At 54.2% G+C, this 19429-nt stretch overlaps 1 protein-coding gene across 11 annotated transcripts in view; it reads left to right on the top strand.

Moving 5' to 3' along the window:
• Positions 1-19429, top strand: part of ATP2B2 (ATPase plasma membrane Ca2+ transporting 2) — a 365851-nt gene that overhangs the window by 329417 nt on the left and 17005 nt on the right. For all 11 annotated transcript variants that reach the window (XM_045808236.2, XM_087866780.1, XM_045808238.2 and 8 more), the window contains 6 exons: positions 5186-5427; positions 6559-6793; positions 14666-14845; positions 15034-15121; positions 17440-17546; positions 17995-18186. In XM_045808236.2, the coding sequence (XP_045664192.1) occupies positions 5186-5427; positions 6559-6793; positions 14666-14845; positions 15034-15121; positions 17440-17546; positions 17995-18186 (1044 nt within the window). The remainder of the gene's footprint in view (positions 1-5185; positions 5428-6558; positions 6794-14665; positions 14846-15033; positions 15122-17439; positions 17547-17994; positions 18187-19429) is intronic.

Here is a 19429-nt window from a genome sequence, read left to right on the forward strand (position 1 = left end):
TCCCTAGTTAAGCAGAGACCTCCAGTGCTAGTGGAGAAGGCAAGGCTGTGGGGAGAGCACGTGCTACGGGCTCAGAGCCGAGAACACTGGGCTCAAATCCTAGCTGGGCCGCTGACTAGCAGGGTGACTTGCCCCTCTGGGCCTCCGTGTACACAGCTGTGAAGTGGGAACACTCGTGGCCGGCCACCCGGGGAGCTGTGGGGGTACGACCAGACCATGCGTGGGACGAGCCCAGTGAAGGACAGGACAGAGTCTACATTCAGACTCTGAATGAACGCCACGGCTGCTCCTGTTGAGCCGGCTGGTGGTTCATCTGGGCCCTGGGGAGGCTCCCCGCCAGTGCCGGTCCTGGAGGGGTGAGGAGGAGCGGGCTAGGCCACTCAGCAGAAAGTTGTTTTCTATGCACTCCTAGAAGCATCATCATATTACAGGCGCTACCGTTTACTACGCTACGGTCGCTCGGTTGTTTGGGGGCACTTTTTGGAGGTTTTTAGTGGTAAAATACGTGTAACATCAAATGAGACACCTGAACTGTTTTTTAAGTGACGTTAAGTACATTCACGTTGTGTGACCATCCCCACCATCCATCCCAGAACTTTCCATCTTTCCAGACTGAAACTCCATCCCATCAAACATGAGCTCCCTATTCCCCCCACAACCAGCCCCTGGTACCCCCCATCCTACTTCCTGTTTCTATGAATCTCACTCCTCTAGGTACATAATACAGGTGGGATTATACAGTGTCTGTCCTTTTGTGACTGGCTTATTTCACTTATAATGTCCTCAGGGTTTATCCATGTTGTCACACATGTTAGAATTTCCTTCTGCTTGAAGGCTGGATAACACCCCCTTGCACGTATAGCCCACACTTTATTTATCCATTCATTTGCCGGTGGACACGTGGATTGCCCCACCTCTTGGCTTTTGTGAGCAATGCTGCCATGAACGTGGATATACAAATATCTTTTTCAGTTCCTGCTTCCAATTCTTTTGGGTATATACCCAGAAGTGAAATGCTGGATGATATGGTAATTCCATGTTTAATCTGTTGAGGAACCACCATCCTGTTTTCCACAGCGGCTGCGCCATGTCACCTGCCCAACCAACAGCACACCCGGTTGCGATTTCTTCACACCCCCACCAACACTTGTTTTCCGCTTTGTTTTTTATAGTAGCCATCCTAAGGAGTGTGAGGTGGTACAGGCTAGTTGCGCTTTTTTTTTTTTTTTAAGTAGGCTGCCCACCCAGCGTGGAGCCCAGTGTGGGGCTTGAACTCATGACCCTGAGAGCAAGATCTGAGCTGAGATCAGAGTTGGATGCTTACCTGACTGAGCCACCCAGGCACCCCTAGCTGTACTTTTTTTCATCTCATTTTTGCAGATGTTATTTATAACTTGTAGCTCTTCTAGTCATCATTCCTTCCTCTTGGCTCTGTTTGCCCCCCAGCACCCCAAACAGGAACATGAATTGTCGTCTCAAAATTATGCCTGGTGGCTGCATCCAGCATTCCCAAAGAACTCAGTACCACACAGGGAAATGTGCTGGGGGGCTTGGGGACAGCCCCAGGCCTGCCCTTCTGCAAGTCGTGACCATGAGCAGGTCAATTCCCTCCCGGGCCTGCTTCCTGTCTGTTAAAATTGAAATAATACCAACGCCTTAACTCCCTTACAGAATCGGAGCCCTAGAGATAAAAAGGCTCTTGGAAAGTCTACAGCAATAGCAAAACCTCTGGGTTTGTCAAGATCTAAAAAAAAAAAAAAAAAAATCAAAAGAGAGAAGGGGTGGGCCCCTGCTTCTTAGTAATACACGTAGGCGATCTCGGAGCTCAAGTTCATGGAAACAAACTGAATTACGTAGGAGGCAGCTCTGCCATTTGCAACCATGGATTGTTTGAAATCCTTTTAGAGGAAAATTAAAATATTTCACAGAGGGTAATAAAATGCCGGGTATTTTGAAGGCGTAAATGCTCAGCTCTCTTGGGCTAATAAGTAATTAGGCATTTTTATTTAAGTCCTCTGTGTTGTCATTTTCTTTCATTAGTGGAGAGGGGAGAAAAACTGTTGTGGAAAAGACATAAAATTCTGGAAATCACCAGAAGGTTGATTATAAAAATGTAGAAAAAATTAGAAGTAAGTAAAGAAGGGCGCCTGGGTGGCTCCGTTGAGCATCCGACTCTTGATTTCGGCTCAGGTCATGATCTTGGGGTCGTGGGAGTCCCACGACTGTACTCTGCTTCATGCTCAGTGGGAAGTCTGCGTGGGATTCTCCCTTTCTCTCTGCCCCTCTCTCACATGCATATTCTCTCTCTCTCAAATAAATCTTTTTAAAAAATTAAAAGTAAATAAATATATTATTTTTAAAAGCACAACGTAACACCATACTATAGAGACAAAGGGAAGTGCTTCAAATCATTTTCACAAACATCAGAAATGGGAAGCTGTACCAAAGTTTCCTTTGCTTCCAAATCCAGTCCCACCAAAGAGCTCAGGAGTGGGGAGCCTTCTAAGGCCCCTGGTGCTGGAGAAATCGTTCTGCATGGCATGGGAGCAGGGAGGGTGTCCGGAGCCTTGTTCCCCCCCAGGGCCCTCAACTGCCACTGAGGCACCATCCCTCAGCATGATCCACTTGAAGCAAAGGGTTGAGAAGGGTTGTTTTTTCTCTCAGCTGGAAGTCATCTCTCTAGTGCCTCCATTTTATAGATGGAGAAACTGAGGACACGGTCTTAAGCCTCTGTCCTTCCTGAATTATCAATGCCAGTGACCCCACAGCGACAGGTCGGCTCCCTGGGCCTGCGCCCTAACTGTGGAAGGGGGAGTAAGCCAGGGCTACGTCCAGTCACTGTCGTGTCCCCTGCACAGCTGGTCCGTGCCAGCATCCCCCAGACCCCAGCTTCTGCCTGTCTGGGAAGTCCTTCTGAGCAGCATGATGGGGGCTGAGGGTGAGGAGGCAGAGCTGCTGGACAAGGCTGGTCTGCGCCCCATGAAAAGCCACTAACGCAGGGGAGGAGGAGTGGAGGTGGACTGGGCATGTTCGTAGGTAGCTATTCCTCTTCTAAATCTTGCTAGGGTTTGGGTTTATCCGTGCTGGCTTTTACCATTCCCAACACCACCTCCACCTGAGACGCTGCACGTAATTTTGGGCAAGGAGTATATGCACGTGTGTGGGGTACAGGCAGGACATGAATTCATCTGCAAATAGGAACCTCCCTCAGCCTCCGGCTCATCCCATCATCAGCCCATATGGAGTCCTCTTGTATCTTACCTGTTAACCTGCGCCTCTCCCACCACTCTGGTCTACATGGAACCATCCAGCCAACAATTAGTAAATGCCTACTGTATGCTGGGCTCTGTGCTGGTCCTGAGAATGTAGCAAGCAAAAGAATACAATAACTCCTTTACTCAGTGGGGGACAGACCCATGAAGCAATTTTCAAAGACATGGAGATATTTGAGTTGGCTCTTAAAAAAGCAAGGAGGAGTTTGCCGGGCTGGAAAGGGGGAAGGAACAGCAGGGGCAAAGGCACAGAGGCATGAAACAGCTCATGTTCAGGCAGCCACACGAGAAAGTGAGAGTCGCTGGGGGAGAGGTGGTCGATGATTTCGCTGAGACCCCAGGGTGGGGGTTTGTGTTCATGTGGCCCAGCACCTGGCAGAGGGCCAGCACTTAGCCAGTGCTAACGAGTGTGAACCAAATCAGTGAGTGGAGAGAAGAAAAAGAGGAAAAGCAAACGGTGGCTTAGTCATAGACTGGAATTGATAGAGCAGTAAAAAAGAGCAAACCAGCTCCATAAACACAAGGGGTTCTCAAAATGTAGTTACATGAATAAACAAGTTTTCGAAGAATGTGTACGGTCTCCTTACATCAAGTGTTCAACGTGCAAAGCAGCACTGCACATACACACGTACAGACAGAAGGTTAAGCTACGTGTAATTGACCATTCTGACTTATGACAACAGCAGTTTCATGTGGCTGAACCTCAGTCGAGCTCTCAAGGGACAGTCCATCGATAGCATGGAACACTACTCAGCAAGGAAAAGGGACAGGCTCTTGACGTACACACGATAACTTGTCTGGACCTCAATGAGATGGTGCCAAGTGGGAAGACGGCAGTCTTCAAAGGGTTCACATACCGTATGATTTCATGTATATAACAAGCTTGAAATGACAAAACTGTGAAGACAGAGGAACAGATTAATGGTGGCCAGGGCCAGGGAGGCGGTGGGAAGGAAGGTGCCTGCCGCTCCAAGAAGGGTGGCACAGGGATCAGATCCTTGTCCTGAACTGTTGCATGTGGTAGTCACAGGAATCCACGCACGAAACACTGCATAGAACTAAACACACACATGTGAGTGCATATAAAACTGGTGAAGTCTGAGTCAGGCGGGTTTGATGGCCGCAGTATCTGTATCTTGGCTGTGATGCGCTATGGTCACACACAGGTGAGCTCTAGGGGGAACTAGATGAAGCGTGTGAGCCATCTCTCTGTACTATTTCTTATTGCATGTCAGTCTAGAACCATGTCAAAATAAAAATTTAAAACACACACAGGGTAAGGGCTCCTGGGAGGCTCCGTCAGTTAGGCATCCAACTCTTGGTTTCAGCCCAGGTCCTGATCTCAGGGTGGTGGGATCAAGCTCCACGACGTGCTTCTCACTGGGCGTGGAGCCCACTTAAGATTCTTTCTCTCCCTCTCCCTCTGCCCCTCACCCCCGCTCTCTCACACTCTCACTCTCTCTAAAGTAGAAAAATAATAATAAATAAATATTTCTTAAAAATTTTAAACACACACAGGGTAATAATTCATGCCACTTTAAAGACAGGTTCTTTCTGGGACAAGGGGTGGTTTCTGCAGACAGGGAGGGATACCCAGGGGACTCACCTTTATCTGTCATGTTTTCCTTCTCAGGAAAGAAAAATCTGAAGCCAATACGGCACAATGCTCTGGTTCTACAAAGCTGAATGGAGGGTATATGAGTGTTTCTTTTCTTATTCTCTATCCAGCTTGTAGGTTTGAAAGAGTTCATAATTTTTAAAAAGCTGATCTTGCTTAACTCCTTTCAGCCAGAGCCAGGATTGTGTCTGGGATGGAGAGGGCTGAGGGTACGGGAGGCGGGGAAAGGGGGCAGCCCGGCCCTGGGGCCTCAGTGGCGACCCCCTGTGAGCCGCCCCGGCCTCTCTCCCCGCAGCCGCCAGAGAAGGAGGGCGCCCTGCCTCGGCAGGTGGGTAACAAGACGGAGTGCGGCCTGCTGGGCTTCGTGCTGGACCTGAAGCAGGACTACGAGCCCGTGCGCAGCCAGATGCCGGAGGAGAAGCTGTACAAGGTGTACACCTTCAACTCCGTGCGCAAGTCCATGAGCACGGTCACCAAGCTGCCCGACGAGAGCTTCCGCATGTACAGCAAGGGCGCCTCCGAGATCGTGCTCAAGAAGTAAGCTGCGCGGGGGGGCGGGGCGCCCAAGTCGTGCAGCGCAGGCTGTCCTGCAGGCTCGGCTGGAGGGCCATCTGGCTCGCTGAGGTGCAAGGGGGACCTGCCCAACCTCCCACAGCAGGACCACCTCCGGGTGCTTTCTTCACTATTTCCTCTTCAAACTTTCCACAGAGAGCCCCCCCCCCCCGCCTCCTCCCTACGTCACTGGAGCATCAGGAAGTTCCACCCATGAAATCTCTCATATTTCTGTCACTGTTAAATCTCCCTTATTTCACTTCCCTTAGCACAGAGTTGGTTGACCACAGTGATGTTCATCGTTAGCCAGTCCACTCTGGCCCCAGGTGCCAGGGGTAAGCCTGGAGAGCTAAGCCAGTCACTGCCAGTCTCTGGACCTCAGTTTCCCCACTCATACCTTGACGGGATTGGTCTAGCCCAGTGGTTCTTAATCCTGGCTACACGTTGGGATCACCATGGGGAGCTTTAAAAAAAAAAACACTGATACAGGGCATCTGGGTGGCTCAGTCGCTTAAGCGTCTCTTGATTTCAGCTCAGGTTACAATCTCAGGGTGGTAAGATCGAGCCCTGTGTTGGGCTCTGTGCTGGGTGTGGAATCTGTTGAAGATTCTCTCTCCCCCTCTGCCTCTCCCCCCCTAAAAAATAACAAAAATAAATTGGAACCTTTGGGGTAGGGCTCACACATGGATATTTATTTATTCGGTGTTCCCCGCCCCCCACCGTGCCATTCTAATGTACAAGCAAGGTCCAGAACCGTTAGCCTAGGTTTCATGACCTTTGAAAACCATTTTAGCTGTGGAACTATTTTTTCAGATGAAATCTTGTGAATATAAGACAGATCAAAGTAGATGTGCTCTTGCTGAATGAACTGGGGCAGATATTGCAAGAAGGCTGCCTGATTTCTTTTTGGCTGGTCCTGATTTCATCCTTGCCTGGGGCCCAGGGGCCTGGACCAGCCCTGAAGCATTATGGGAGATGAACTGGACGGACACTGGATGACCAACCACGGCCAGCTGGGCATCACTTGGGGAGGGGGAGGTGAGCGCGAGCTGGTCAGAGGGAGGATCCTTGGGCCCTTGGCTGGACCTTACCTATCTCCCTGCCATCCACCCCCAGGTGCTGCAAAATCCTCAACGGGGCAGGGGAGCCCCGGGTCTTCCGGCCCCGAGACCGGGACGAGATGGTGAAGAAGGTGATCGAGCCCATGGCCTGCGATGGGCTCCGCACCATCTGTGTGGCCTACCGCGACTTCCCCAGCAGCCCTGAGCCGGACTGGGACAATGAGAATGACATCCTCAATGACCTAACCTGCATCTGCGTGGTGGGCATCGAGGACCCCGTGCGGCCCGAGGTAAGCCCCGTACCAGCAGGCTTGGAGAGGCTGGGAGCCCAGCCTGCTGGCAAGCTAGCATAAGTTGCCTCACTTCTCTGAGCCTCAGTTTCCCTGTAGCATCCACAGAGTTGTCTCTTTATCTACTCCTAAACACTCAGACTCATAAGACCAGTGTGCACCATGCATGGCATCAGTCGGCTCAGAACACCGGGCAGCCTGCCCGCAGGCGTTGCTTTTCCCTAGAAGCAGCCCTAGAGCCATCCGCCCAACCATCCAGAAACCTCCCCTTGCTCCCGAGGGACAAGCACGGGGGCTGCCCTGCCTTAGAAGCCTCTTGCCCCACAGGAGCCAGGATCTCCTATAACACATCCATAGGCCTAGGTGCCAGGGTGCCCGTAAAGGAGACACCCAGAAACTAAGGTCACCCGTATTCAGGAAAGCCCCAAGTGTGATGTCACATCAGCAGGGAGAGTTCTGTTCATTCAGACCCAGTTCCCCAATCAGCGTGCCCTAGCAGGCTTGCACAGTGACGCAGCCGACAGTCTCCCTTTGCCCAGTCTCCAGGGGCACAGAGCTAGAAAGCTAACCAAAGGTCAGCCTCTCAGGCAGAAGAGAAGAGGAGTGCAGCACCCCTCCCGGAAGGACCCCGGAAGGTGATGTAGCAAGAGCGCCTCATGGAGTGCTCAGCTCACGCAGGTCTGCGGTCTCCTTTAGCTGCAAGTGCACCCGGCGGGGGACAGAATTCAGGCCTGGGGATTGGCAGGGCTGGGGGAGGATGGACATGGCTGCGGCTCAGTCAGACCGCCCAGGCTGGAGAGGCTGTGGGAGAAGAGAGGGCTGCCTTGAATCTCCAGAACATTGCTGTGGGCAGGCAGAGTGTGTCCTCACCCTGGGGTCCCTGGACGGCAGAGCCCAGCACATGTGACCAAGCACAGGAGAGGCCGGCCTCCACATCATCTGAGGACTGACACAGCTCCCGGGTCCGGGGCTGATTCCTAGGCCGGCCGGGGCTGGGCCCAGATCGGCCTCGGCTGTGGAATTCAGTGATGGGGCCTCTCAGGGCCACCTTCCTCCACTGGAGACAAATTCACTGTTCCCCACTTGCCCTGACACCATTCTCTAGGGGTCTCTTGCTGTTCCCTGCTCCTCTTGGAGCCTCCCTTTCCCCTTCTTTCCAGTGAAAAGGGGTAGACAAAGTGTTTTCCAGATTCCCAGCCCTGATATTCTAAGAGTGTGTGTTCCAAAGACCAAGCAAAACTAGAATGTCACAGACATGGACTTTCACATTTCAGCAGCAAGGAGAGGCGTCGTCAAGAGCGTGAGCTCAGGCATCAGACAGACCTGGGATCCTGCGTCCCAGCATTACCAGCTGTGTGACCTTGGGCCAGTTACATAACCTCTCTGAGCCTCTGTTTCGTCATAATAATAGTATTCTCCACACTTACACGCCCAGGATACTAGGAGGTGTCAGATCGTGCACATACAGGCAACAGGCGGTGTCTGGCATGAGGTGGATGGCCCTTAAATGTGGCGCCCCTTCCTCTATGTCCCTCCCCAGTGGATTCGTAATTCTGGATCCAGTGACGGGTAACAGCCCCTAACACAGAGCTCGGCCTATGGAAGGTGCTCGATTAAGTGTGGAATGCCTAAATGAGAATGAACAGGACTTGAACACCAATCTTCCAATACTATGCACACCCCCATAGGCCTCCTCACTTCCACCCAGGGCCTAAAGCAGCAAAGGCGATTTGTGCCCCAGGTGCCTGGCCCTGGAGCCGTATGTGTTTTCCTGCAGACTGTGTCTCTCCCTGGACGGACAAACCATTTATCAGCCTCCCCAGGGGACGCCCACTCATTACCAGCCACTAACGGGTTCAGGCTTCCCATGATGGGTTATCTCCTTAGAGGTACCAGAGACTAGTGTCCACATAGCAGACGAGGCCAGCCGACGGCTCCCCTAGCCTTCCCATCCCAGAGCTCCTAGCCCGTCACCCTGCCTCAGAGGCAGCCCTGAGGTGGGATGGGAAGCAGCATCAGACACATACGTTTTTTTGGCCATGACCTGTGCTAATAACAAATGTATTTTATATCATGACTCAGTAAGCACATACACGTAACCAAAATAAGGATGTGACAAAGTCATGTGATGCACTTGTGAGAATTTTCTATTCTCTTCTATTTCTTTCTTTTTTTTAATGCTAGTCGCCACCCACCAAACTGATCTGGCAATCTACTAAAGGGGCACAACTCCAGGTTTTAGCTGCTGCTGACCTAGACCAAATGCCTCCCCACGGCCCCAGTGTGCAGGCGAAAACACTGAGGCCAAGCAGGGACAGCGGTGTTCCCAAAGTCTTGCTTAAGCGGCTGAGCAAATCCAGATTAGAGGGCCCTACATTGGGGAAAGGGGGCCTGGATCCAAGCCCCAACTCTGCCACTCACAAGCCACTTCCTCTCTCTGAGTCTTGGCCTTCTCATCTGTAAAATGGGAGGTTGGCCCAGATGCCCCTCAGGTCCCTGCCAAGCTCCAACATTCTGAGCCGGCTCACGGGAAGTCTTACCCTGACAACTTTCTTTGCTTCCATCAGGTGAGCACATCCTTGTTGGTGACCTCCTCTCTCGCCTGGGCTCTCCCCCAGAATGTAGATTTTGGTGTTGTAAGCTGTGCTGGGGAGCAGAGACTTACTAGGGTGACACAGCAGAGTCAAGGGACACGCGTTCTAATCCTGCCCCTGCCACTCCCTCACAGAAGACTTTCTTCAGGAGCACCTCTTCCCTGGGTCTCAGTTTTCCCATCCGAACAATGAGAGAGTTGGACATTCCCAAGTGAGGGACACCAGCAGGGCTGCTGGTGACAGTACTTGAAAGTATAAAAGCTCCGACCTGTCGATTCAGCATTTCCCAGTGGGGTGGGGATGGCTTTGGATTTATTTGCTTTTTAGGCTGGCGGATTTATACACATGGAGCCAAATTCCAATGGTTCAATAGCACAGACAAGGTGAAGTGGCCTCCCATGCCTCCGCCAGGCCCCTGGTTTCCGCCTCACAGGCAGCCACCATCACCAGCTTCTGGGGTGACCTTAGGGGGGTGTCTATGCCTACAGTTTGGGGCAGGCTCTCCCAGGCAACCCTAAAGCTGGCCGGAGCAGAAACCTCAGCCTGGGCCACCTCTAGGGCCCTACAAACGTTTCAGATTGCTTTCATAGCTGCCACTGGAACACAGACTACCTCCCTCAGTTTTCCCACCGGTCAAGGGGACAAATCACGTTGCCTTCCTCCCTTGAGAAGACAGAAGACAGAACAGGCTTGCCGATCACCCCACACACACCTAGAAGATGCTGCCTCAGGTGCATTTTCCGACGCCGATTGAAGCCACTGCGGATAAAGCCACGAGAAGAGCAGCAGTCTGGGATTTGCTGGGTTATCCGGGGGTGTTTGGAGCCCTTGGAGTCACAGATAACGGGCGTCACCAGAAACAACAGATGTTGAAAAGCCTTTATTTAATGAAAACAGGAAGCGCCCATTTTCTGGCTGTTTTTCCTCAGTGAGAAAAATCTTGGATAATTTTAGCAAAACAAGGAATTTTTTTTTTAATTTTACAGCTATTATGTCTACGTGGAAAGTATATTTCAACCAGATCGGCGCCTCCGTGGCTCGAGTCTTACTCATGTCGGGATCCTCAGTGCCCGGTAGTTAGAGGCTCAGTAGCTGTTTGTCAAACGAATGAGCGAGTGAGTAGTACAAGGAAGTGCTGAGTACAGATTAAGGAAGCACCCCGTTGGGTTGGAGGCATCCAGAATGGCTTTATGATTAGAGGGTATTTCACCTGAAAGAGGGAGAGACTCCCAGATTAAGGGAGAGAGGGTGTTCTAGGTGGAGGGGAAAAGCACGGGCAAATGCAGACAGGTGAGAGTCTAGTGAATACCCCATTGGATTAATGGGAGAAATGGGTAGGAGGGGAGCTTGGAGCTAAATTGTGAGGGGCTGGCATGTCCCCATCCAAATCCATTCACTAGGCCAGGCTTTGAGGGACTTCAGCAGAGAGATGTTTCATGATGACCCATCTGCCCTATGCCAGGCCCCTGGATGGGTCCCGAGCAGTCCGGAGCCTTCAGCCTAATGAAATGTCCAGTGAAAGGGGACGAGTAAGTAGACCAGTAGCACATGAGAGTGTAAAGCCAGACTGAAGTACAAGAAAGATGGCCGGTTACAGGGCCCACTGCCCAGGAAGGAGCTGGAGTACTTCACGGTGGTCAAGGAGGCTCTCGGGTGTGTCCAGGTGCATCTGGAATCCCCCCCCCACAGGCAGGACACAGGCCTCTAAGGTACCTGACCCAGGAATCGCGGTGGCGTGTCCACACCATCCCACCACCCCAAACAAACGGCTGCCCCTCCCCATCCCCAGACGCCAGCTGTGCCCCACCCCCCACTGCATCTGCATCCACATCCCACCCGGTCTCCCAGAGCAGGAAGAACAAACAAGAAAGACCATGGTCAGGTGCATTGCCAGCCTCCCTACGCTCCCCCCACCAGCATCTACTGTCCCCGTGCTTGGTACCGTTTGCCCCCATCACAGCATCTTCCAGCCGCGCTGAGGGGTGCAGACCATCATCCCCACTCTACGGATGAGGAAGCCGACACTCAGGTGGATCTCCAGAGCAAAGCCCAACCCGGTCTTCTGGTCCCTGAGCCCTCTCTCCCAGAGGCAGAGGGAAGTGTGGGGGCCAGAAAAATTAGCTGGCCAATTTTGCTCCTTTTTCTCCCCAAACCAGCTTGTTTCAGGGAGCCCCAGAGGGTGGAGATTCCAGGCAGGCAGACTTCAGCTCCCTGAGACATCCTTGAAAGTGTAAGTCTTTCTAGAACATGCTGCCAGTCACCTTGTCCCCAGTTCAGAACTTACCATGGCTCCCAGACCAGGTACCAAGCCCCTGATTCCAGCACCTTCTGACCACAGGCCCTTCTCCAGCTTCATAGCACCGGCTCCTGCCCAACATCCTCCTCAGCCTCAGCCCCTCCAGATCACCTGTCACGTTCTTTCTACAGCACTCTTCCCAACTTCTCTGCCAGTGCATCTCATGGAACAGTTCTCTGTGGCCTGGGCCACAATAATGTGGCCATCTGTGTAGCCCCAGCCTGGGCACAGTGCCAGGCACCAGAGTCTCAGTTAGTGTTGGCTGAACAGAAGCAGCTCAAACATCCCCTTCTCCAGGAAGCTTTCCCAGATTTCTCCTCTCCATCTACTTCCTTCTGAAGGAATGGCACCCTCCTCTGTGCTCCCAGAGTCCTTTGTACAGAGCTCTCTACCAAGGACCCTGCCTCCTACAAGAGTACAGGTCAGACCCAGAGCACCTGCTCTCATCTGAAAGAAGAATGATTATGTGAAAGTATATGATAGACTTGTTCCACTGTGGAGTGGTCAGGCTTGGAGGGAGTGAGCACCCCGTCATCAGAAGCCTGCAAGCAGAGGCTGGCTGGCCATCTGTGGGATGCCTAGCCGGAGATCTGAACAATGAGCAGAGAGTCAGAGTCATGACCTGAAGTCTCTTCCAACTCCAAGACCCCAAGCGTCTTTGAATCAAATATAACCCGAATTATTCCTTTGAAGGCAGGAGACAAATAAGGCGTATGTCCCCAAAAGAGCAGTGGCTCTTTCCTTTCCTCTGGAACAGGAGACAGCAGGGGGCTTCAGTCCGGGTTACAGCCATGGTGAGGACACGGATGAATTATGTAAGCAGGATGTTGGACATTCCACGTCCCCACTCTCCCTGGCTCTGTAAAAAGAGCCTAGGTGAGCCTCCGCTGTGGCACGAGGCAGAGGCCTTGCTCACTTGGCCCCCAAGCCCCAGGGGGCACCAGAAGCCTCTTCCCCAGTCCCTGGAAATGCACCCAGAGGAGACCTGTGGTCAGCTTTCCCTGTTCTACCCCTTGTGATGAGGAGATCACTACTTGTCACTACAGAGCTGGTCTCTAATACAATTCTGGGAGCTGGAGGGGCCTCCTGACCTTGGCCTGGAGCTGGCCTCTTCACGACATTTGTTCCTTGCTGTGCCACAAGATGGCCATGCTCAGGAGTCTTGATTTTTCTCTACAAGCAGCAGTGGGGGAGCGCCTGAAGGAGAGTGACACCCAGGCTGAACTTTAGGCAGGTGGCTGGTGGTCAGGTAGGGGAACGATGGAAGAGGGGCAAGGCCGGAGGCAGGGAGACTGGGGGGGGGGCTGGGCAGTGACCCCAGCTTGGAATGGTGGTGCTCTGGGTTGAAGGAGCAGCAGGTGCTGTGGATGGGGGTGGACAGAGGCTAAAGATTTTCAAGATCAATCCCTGTTTGGGCAGGAAGGGGACCAGTGGGCAGGAGTTGTCCACAGTCAGGTTTTGAACAATGTTCTAATTCTCCATATGAGTTTGCTGGGGACGCCCTAACAAAGCATAGTTTGGGGGGCTCTGACAGCACAACTGGACTGCCTCGCAGTTCTGGAGGCTAGAAGTCCAAGATCATGGTGTCGGCAGGGTTGGTTTCTTCTGAAGGCTGTGAGGGAGGATCTGCCTCAGACCTTCTCCCACCCCCAGCACCCCCCCAAGCTTATGGGGTGTGCTGGGGATCCTCAGGGTTCCTTGACTTGTGGCAGCAACACCCAGTCTCTGCCTTCATCGTCCCGTGACATTCTCCCTGCCTGTGTGTCTGGGTCTAAATATCCCCTCTGCATAAAAACCCCAGTCACATTGGTCAAGGGCCACCCTGCCAACCTCATCTCGATTACCTCTATAAGCACCCTCTGTCCCAATAAGGTCACATTCACAGGCACTGGGAGTTAAGACTTAAATGTATTTGGCGGGGGGGGGGGGGGTGGCCACAGTTCAGGCCATAACAGTCTTCAGACCCTCTTAGCTGTGGCTTGTCAGAGTGGGGATGGGAGTGAGCTCCCCAAGCACTATGATATGCAAGAGAAGTGGGAGTCAGACTCTGCCCCTCTAAGCCTGAGATTCTAAAGTGCTTTGGTCTTCTGGTACAACGGGATTTTCTGCCCTTGATATGTCCTCTTCCACTCAAAGACATTTTGCAGCAAATAGCAAATATTACCTTATTATTTTATCATTCATTGGTCACTGCCCATGGGTCAGAATCCCTTGTTCAGTTGATCTGTGTTGTGTATAAAGGGCTGCAGCAGCTCCAGGCCGGTTTCTGCATCCTAATTGCTGGGCAAATAAATCCACAGCTCTGCATAGGAGCAGGGAGCGGGGGAGGTGCTTACCCCCTCCTGACCGGCTGAATCTGCTCTGGCCTGATTGGCCCAGGCATCAGTCTGTCATTACAGCAGAGAGGGCAGAAGGCAGTCCTTACTCTCTCATGGAAATGTCCTATTTTACATGAAGTATAATCATTTGTATTTATTCTAACCCAGTGTCACATTCTGTAAATGAGCTCCCAAATGCAGTGTCCCCCCCCCAAAAAAAACCCTGAAAATACGTGAACATATTCCTTGCTGAGTTTGCAGGAACTGTGCATGGGAATAAAGCAGGGACACATTCCTCTGCGACTCTCACCTGGGGTGTTATTGAGGTCTTTCTCAAAGTCCTTGCCCCGAGATCAGGATAGCCAGCGGTTTCATCACAGAAGGGACCATCACAGTGTTAGGTGGTAGCTGCTGGGACTCTGCTGAGAATTCTGAGACCACATCAGGGTTTAATCAGAGGATCCTGTGACCAATTAACAATGCCTGCCATGGACACAGGAAGGAAGGAGATGGCCCACGTGCCGTACGTGCTCCCAGTATCTCATGGTCATCCGGGCCCCTCCCACTGGAGCTGCCCGTACACAGGGCTCACTCTGGAATCCATAAGGGCAGTGAGGGCCTGCCCCAGTGGCACTCACCCCCATTGCTCCCGCCCTCCTGCCAGGTCCCAGAAGCCATCCGCAAGTGCCAGCGGGCAGGCATCACCGTCCGCATGGTCACTGGTGACAATATCAACACAGCCCGGGCCATCGCCATCAAGTGTGGCATCATCCATCCTGGGGAGGACTTTCTGTGCCTGGAGGGCAAGGAGTTCAACCGGAGGATCCGCAACGAGAAGGGGGAGGTACGTGCCCAGCACAAGGAGTCCTCAGACAGATGAGCTGGGGGGAGGGGGGGCTGGGAGGCATGGGGACCACGTGACTCTGCAGAAGCCAGCCAGTGTGCCACTCAGAGCCCAGTGACTCTGGGTGAGTCCCCTCCCTTCTCCAGGCCTCAGCTTCTCTCTCTGATCCCCTCCCCATCCCTCTCCAGATTGAACAGGAGCGAATTGACAAGATCTGGCCAAAGCTCCGGGTGCTGGCTCGCTCCTCCCCCACGGATAAGCATACCCTCGTCAAAGGTAAAATGGGGGGGGGGTGAAATTCTGAGGCCAGGATCCCCTTCTCTCCTGGTGCCCACAGTTTCTTTCCAGGACAGAGGGTTTTTGCACAGGGCTCTCCACATTTGGCAACACCCTTGTCTCACCCCATTGCAGCCCTGGGAGGCCCTCTAAGGGCCACAGTGAGATGGGGAGGTTGTGAGTCTTCTCTGTGGGATCCAGTTCTTGTAGGAAGCAATGGGACTGGGCCTGTCTAGGTCCAAAACTCTTAGCCTGAGGGTCGAACAGGGTCCACAGACATGTTGTATTTGGCTGGTATAGTGCCCTTTTCGATGTTGAATTTGGATGGCTTTATACAGACTCTCCCCTGACATTTGAATCAGTCTTCACCACTACTTATTGTCTGCCATCCAACCCATTTCGCTTATTTATGTTCTTAGTCTGTCCCAGAGCTTGTGAGTTTGAGACCCTTGGTCTACCTGGTCTCTGAGGACCCCAACCAACATCCGTAATGGGGACCCCAGGCTATCCTGGGAATAGCAACCTGAGAGATGAGGCCAGAAGCTAGCATCCTTCCCCTTCCCTGTCTTCCTCCAGAGAGAAAGCCTACCACTTGTTGAGCCCATGTAGGTGGCCAGGTGCTAGGCATTTTTAGAGTCATACAGTCCTGGCTTCAAGTCCTGGCTTGGCCACTAATCTGTTCTATAGCCTTGGGCAAGTCCCTCCTCTTCTGTGACTCAATGTCTCCATCTTTAAAATGGCCATAGAAGGGCAGGTTTCTGGCTGAGGTCATCCCCTGGGCATCTCGGATTCCTCTCCCAAAATGCTGCCCAAGGACATTAATGGAGGCAGGCTTGGCTTGGGGACAGAAACACAGTGCCCCAGAATCATAGATACCAGAGCAGGAGGCCCCCCCAACCCATCACTCATTCATTCATTTACTCATTCTCTTGATACGTGTTTTTGAAGGGTCTACTAAGTGCCAGGCCCTGCTCTTGGCAGACATGGTCCTTCCCTCTTAGAGTTCATGGTCCAGATTCCAACCAGCAGACATTAAATAGGTTTCCTTCCACAGACCTAGGGGCTGTATTGGTGGAAGAGAAGGGTGGAGCCTCCTGTTGGCTCTCACCCAGGCTGGGGATGGATGTCTCATCATAGGCCATCGAAGGTGGGTTGAGGGTCCAGGAGAAAGGACCTGTGTTTCAGGCGGGGCAGAGAACTGCACTGTGAAAGACCAGAGGCAAGGATTTCCAGATACCTTCAAGAAGTGGAAAGACGCTCACTTGGCCAGGCAGAAGGGAAACTTGGCCCCCGCCCTGCTCTGGGGGAGTGTGTAGGCAGGTAGAGGGAAACGGCAGGAGCGAGGGCGTCGAATGCCCAGTAGACAGAGACTGGAGGCTGAGTCTTGGCTGGGGACTCAGGACTGCCACCAGCTGGGGGGAGCAGCCCAGGATGACTCCCAGAGCACGTAGCCTTGGACCTTGGCCTGAAGAGGGTGGAACTTGGACACACGCAAAAGGCTGGGGGAGTGGTTGGGGGCTACACAGGCTTCTCAAGTCAGGGGCCCCACTCCCTCATCCCATGGGCTGCTGCGGCTTGCCAGGCACAGGACGGGGAGAGACACGGACGGGAGCTACGGTGATCTGATCGGGGCAGGTGAGGGTCCTCAGGGAGTCACAGAGGCTTCCCCAGGGGCAGTGGTATCTGAGTTGAAACTACAGGTGTGTGACAGGCACAGCTAGCCGAGGGAACGGCCCAGCAGACAGGGGAGAGGGGGCCGGGCTTGCAGATGGAGAGCCAAAGGCAGATGCTTAATAGACCCAAGACACCCAGGTGCCCCTGAATATTTTATTGAGGGTGAATGTCTGGAGAGAGGTCAAGGCCAAATTATGGGTCAGGGGTCATTGGCAAATGGCACAGCCCAGGCCTCCTCAGGAGTGACTGGACCCCCAAGTAGAAGGTGCTGAGGGAGCAGATGGTGGGAGAACAGAGGAGCTCCTGGAACCCAGGCAGAGGGGAGGCGTTTCCAGCTGGGGTGGCCACCAGTGTGGCCAAGGGCTGCAGACGGTGAAGAGTGTGCTGGAGAGGCCGTCAGGGCCCAGACCACAGAGGGCCACAAGCCAGCCTGGGGCTCAGGTGCCCAACACCCCCTGCAGGTGCTGGCCGCTGTGGGCAAGCCTGGAGCTGGGAAGAGCCACACAAGAAGGGGGGCAGGGCAGGGGCCAGAGAGGAGGCTGGGCCCGGCCCAAGGTCCTCACAACGATCAGGGCCCGCCCCGGGTGGCCTCGGCCCCACAGAGTGTGCCGGGGCCCTGAGCACACTCCTGCCCCACCCCACAGGCATCATCGACAGCACACACACCGAGCAGCGGCAGGTGGTGGCCGTGACCGGGGATGGCACCAACGATGGGCCTGCACTCAAGAAGGCTGACGTGGGCTTCGCCATGGTAGGGGCAGCTCACAGTGGGCCCCGGGGTGGTGCCCGGCAGGGCCTCAAAGGCAGGGGGTGTGGGCAACACAGCCTCAAATTGGCTGTGCGGGGACCCCTGGTTCACACTCAGCTCACCCACCATCTACCTCACGTGCCCAGTGCTCTCAAGGCTGAGCCTGGCCCCCCGGGGTCTTCCTGGAAGGGTGGAAGAGGGCTCCCTGCCATGATAGGTGTGGGGGAGGATGGGCCAGGGAAAGGCTTCCTGAAGGCAGAGTTGGCCTGAGGGGCTGGTCTGTAAGGAGTGCACGCACACACACCCCATGTGGTCTGGCCGCGCTGGGCAGCTGGGAGTATGTGCGGGGGGTTGTATAGGGCTGCGGATGTGCAGGGGATGAGAACAGTGCTGCCTGAGCTGCTCACCACCCCCAGCCACCCCACACAGGCTCCTGTCCCTGTCCCCACAGGGCATCGCAGGCACAGACGTGGCCAAGGAGGCCTCAGACATCATCCTAACGGATGACAACTTCAGCAGCATCGTCAAGGCAGTGATGTGGGGCCGCAATGTCTATGACAGCATCTCCAAATTCCTGCAGTTCCAGCTGACGGTCAACGTGGTGGCTGTGATCGTGGCCTTCACGGGTGCCTGCATCACGCAGGTGGGTCCTCCGGGGGGGGGGGGTGGCAGGCGGGCAGGATGGGGCATGCCAAAGCCTGGGGGCGCCCCCGCCAAGGGCCACGGGTTGCATCACAGACCTCGGGTGCAGGCACAGCCCGAGGAAATGAAGCTCAGCAAGGTGGGGGGCTGGCCCAGGGTCATCTAGCAAATGGAGATGTCAAGCCTCACCCCTGTGGCTCTCCGACCTGGTCCTCGCTCCAGGAGGCAGAAGGGGTCATCCTCAAAGAAAGGCAGAGCCCCCAAAGGCCCAGAGGGAGGCAGGGGCAGGGCGGGGCCCAAAGGGGATTAGGAGACCAGCTCAGGGCAAAGAGCCAGCAGGGCCCTGGGGGCCTTAGTTCCTGCAGGCAGGTGAAAGGAGAGGCCTGTTTGCCTGAGGCCCTGAGGCCAGGTTGGGGCTCTTTGTCACTGGGAGAGGCAGTCGTCTGTCAGGATCACCAACTGGGTCACGAGCAGCCCCATCCCGAGCTCAGGGGACGCCAGCCAGCCGGCCTGCATGCCTTCAGCCTCTCTGCTTCCTCACCCAGGCCCATGAGGCGGGAACTATGATGATCCCCATTTTACAGAAGCGGAAACTGAGGCTCAGAGCCTGGACCAGCCGGGAACCTGCCATTGTTCCTGCAGCCTCCTGCCTTCCCCTAGGGGCTGACCAGCCTGGCCTGGGGAGGAAAGGGCCAGTATTCCAAGGCTTCCCAACAATCACATGGGTAGACAAGCTCCTGTCCACAGAAAGGAGCCCCCAGAGACCCAGAAGGCAGCGCGGCCCCGGAAAGCTTCGTGGCCTTAGGAATGCTGCTCCCCTCTGCTGCATTCTGAGACCCTGGGGCTGCATGTGGCAGCACCCAGTACCCTATCCTGAGAGTCAGAGCTGGGAGGTGGCTGGTGGGTCCCTTCTGCAGAAAGGGCCCTCTCCTGGTCTGTGGGCAAGAGACTCCCTCTAGTGGTGGCTCGGGGAACACCCCCCACAGCACAGCCGCTGCTGCAAGGCTTCTTGGGGACCCCACTGATGCCAGATGGGGAAACAGGTTCAAAGAGGACTACCGGTTTGCCTAAGGCTTTAGACTGAGTTGGTGGCAGGGCCATGTAGGCCATGGTGGGGATATGGGGGGCCCTGACCCCAAGGCACATGTAAACAGAGAAGGCTGATGAACAGAAAAAGCCGCAGGACATGGGGAAGGTGGCTGCTCCAGGGCACAGGTGGGAGAGGCAGCCTGGAGGAAGGGGCT

The sequence above is a fragment of the Ursus americanus genome, chromosome 14 (assembly GCF_024610735.1).
Source record: "Ursus americanus isolate L20-20 chromosome 14, mUrsAme1.1.p, whole genome shotgun sequence".
Taxonomy (NCBI): domain Eukaryota; kingdom Metazoa; phylum Chordata; class Mammalia; order Carnivora; family Ursidae; genus Ursus; species Ursus americanus.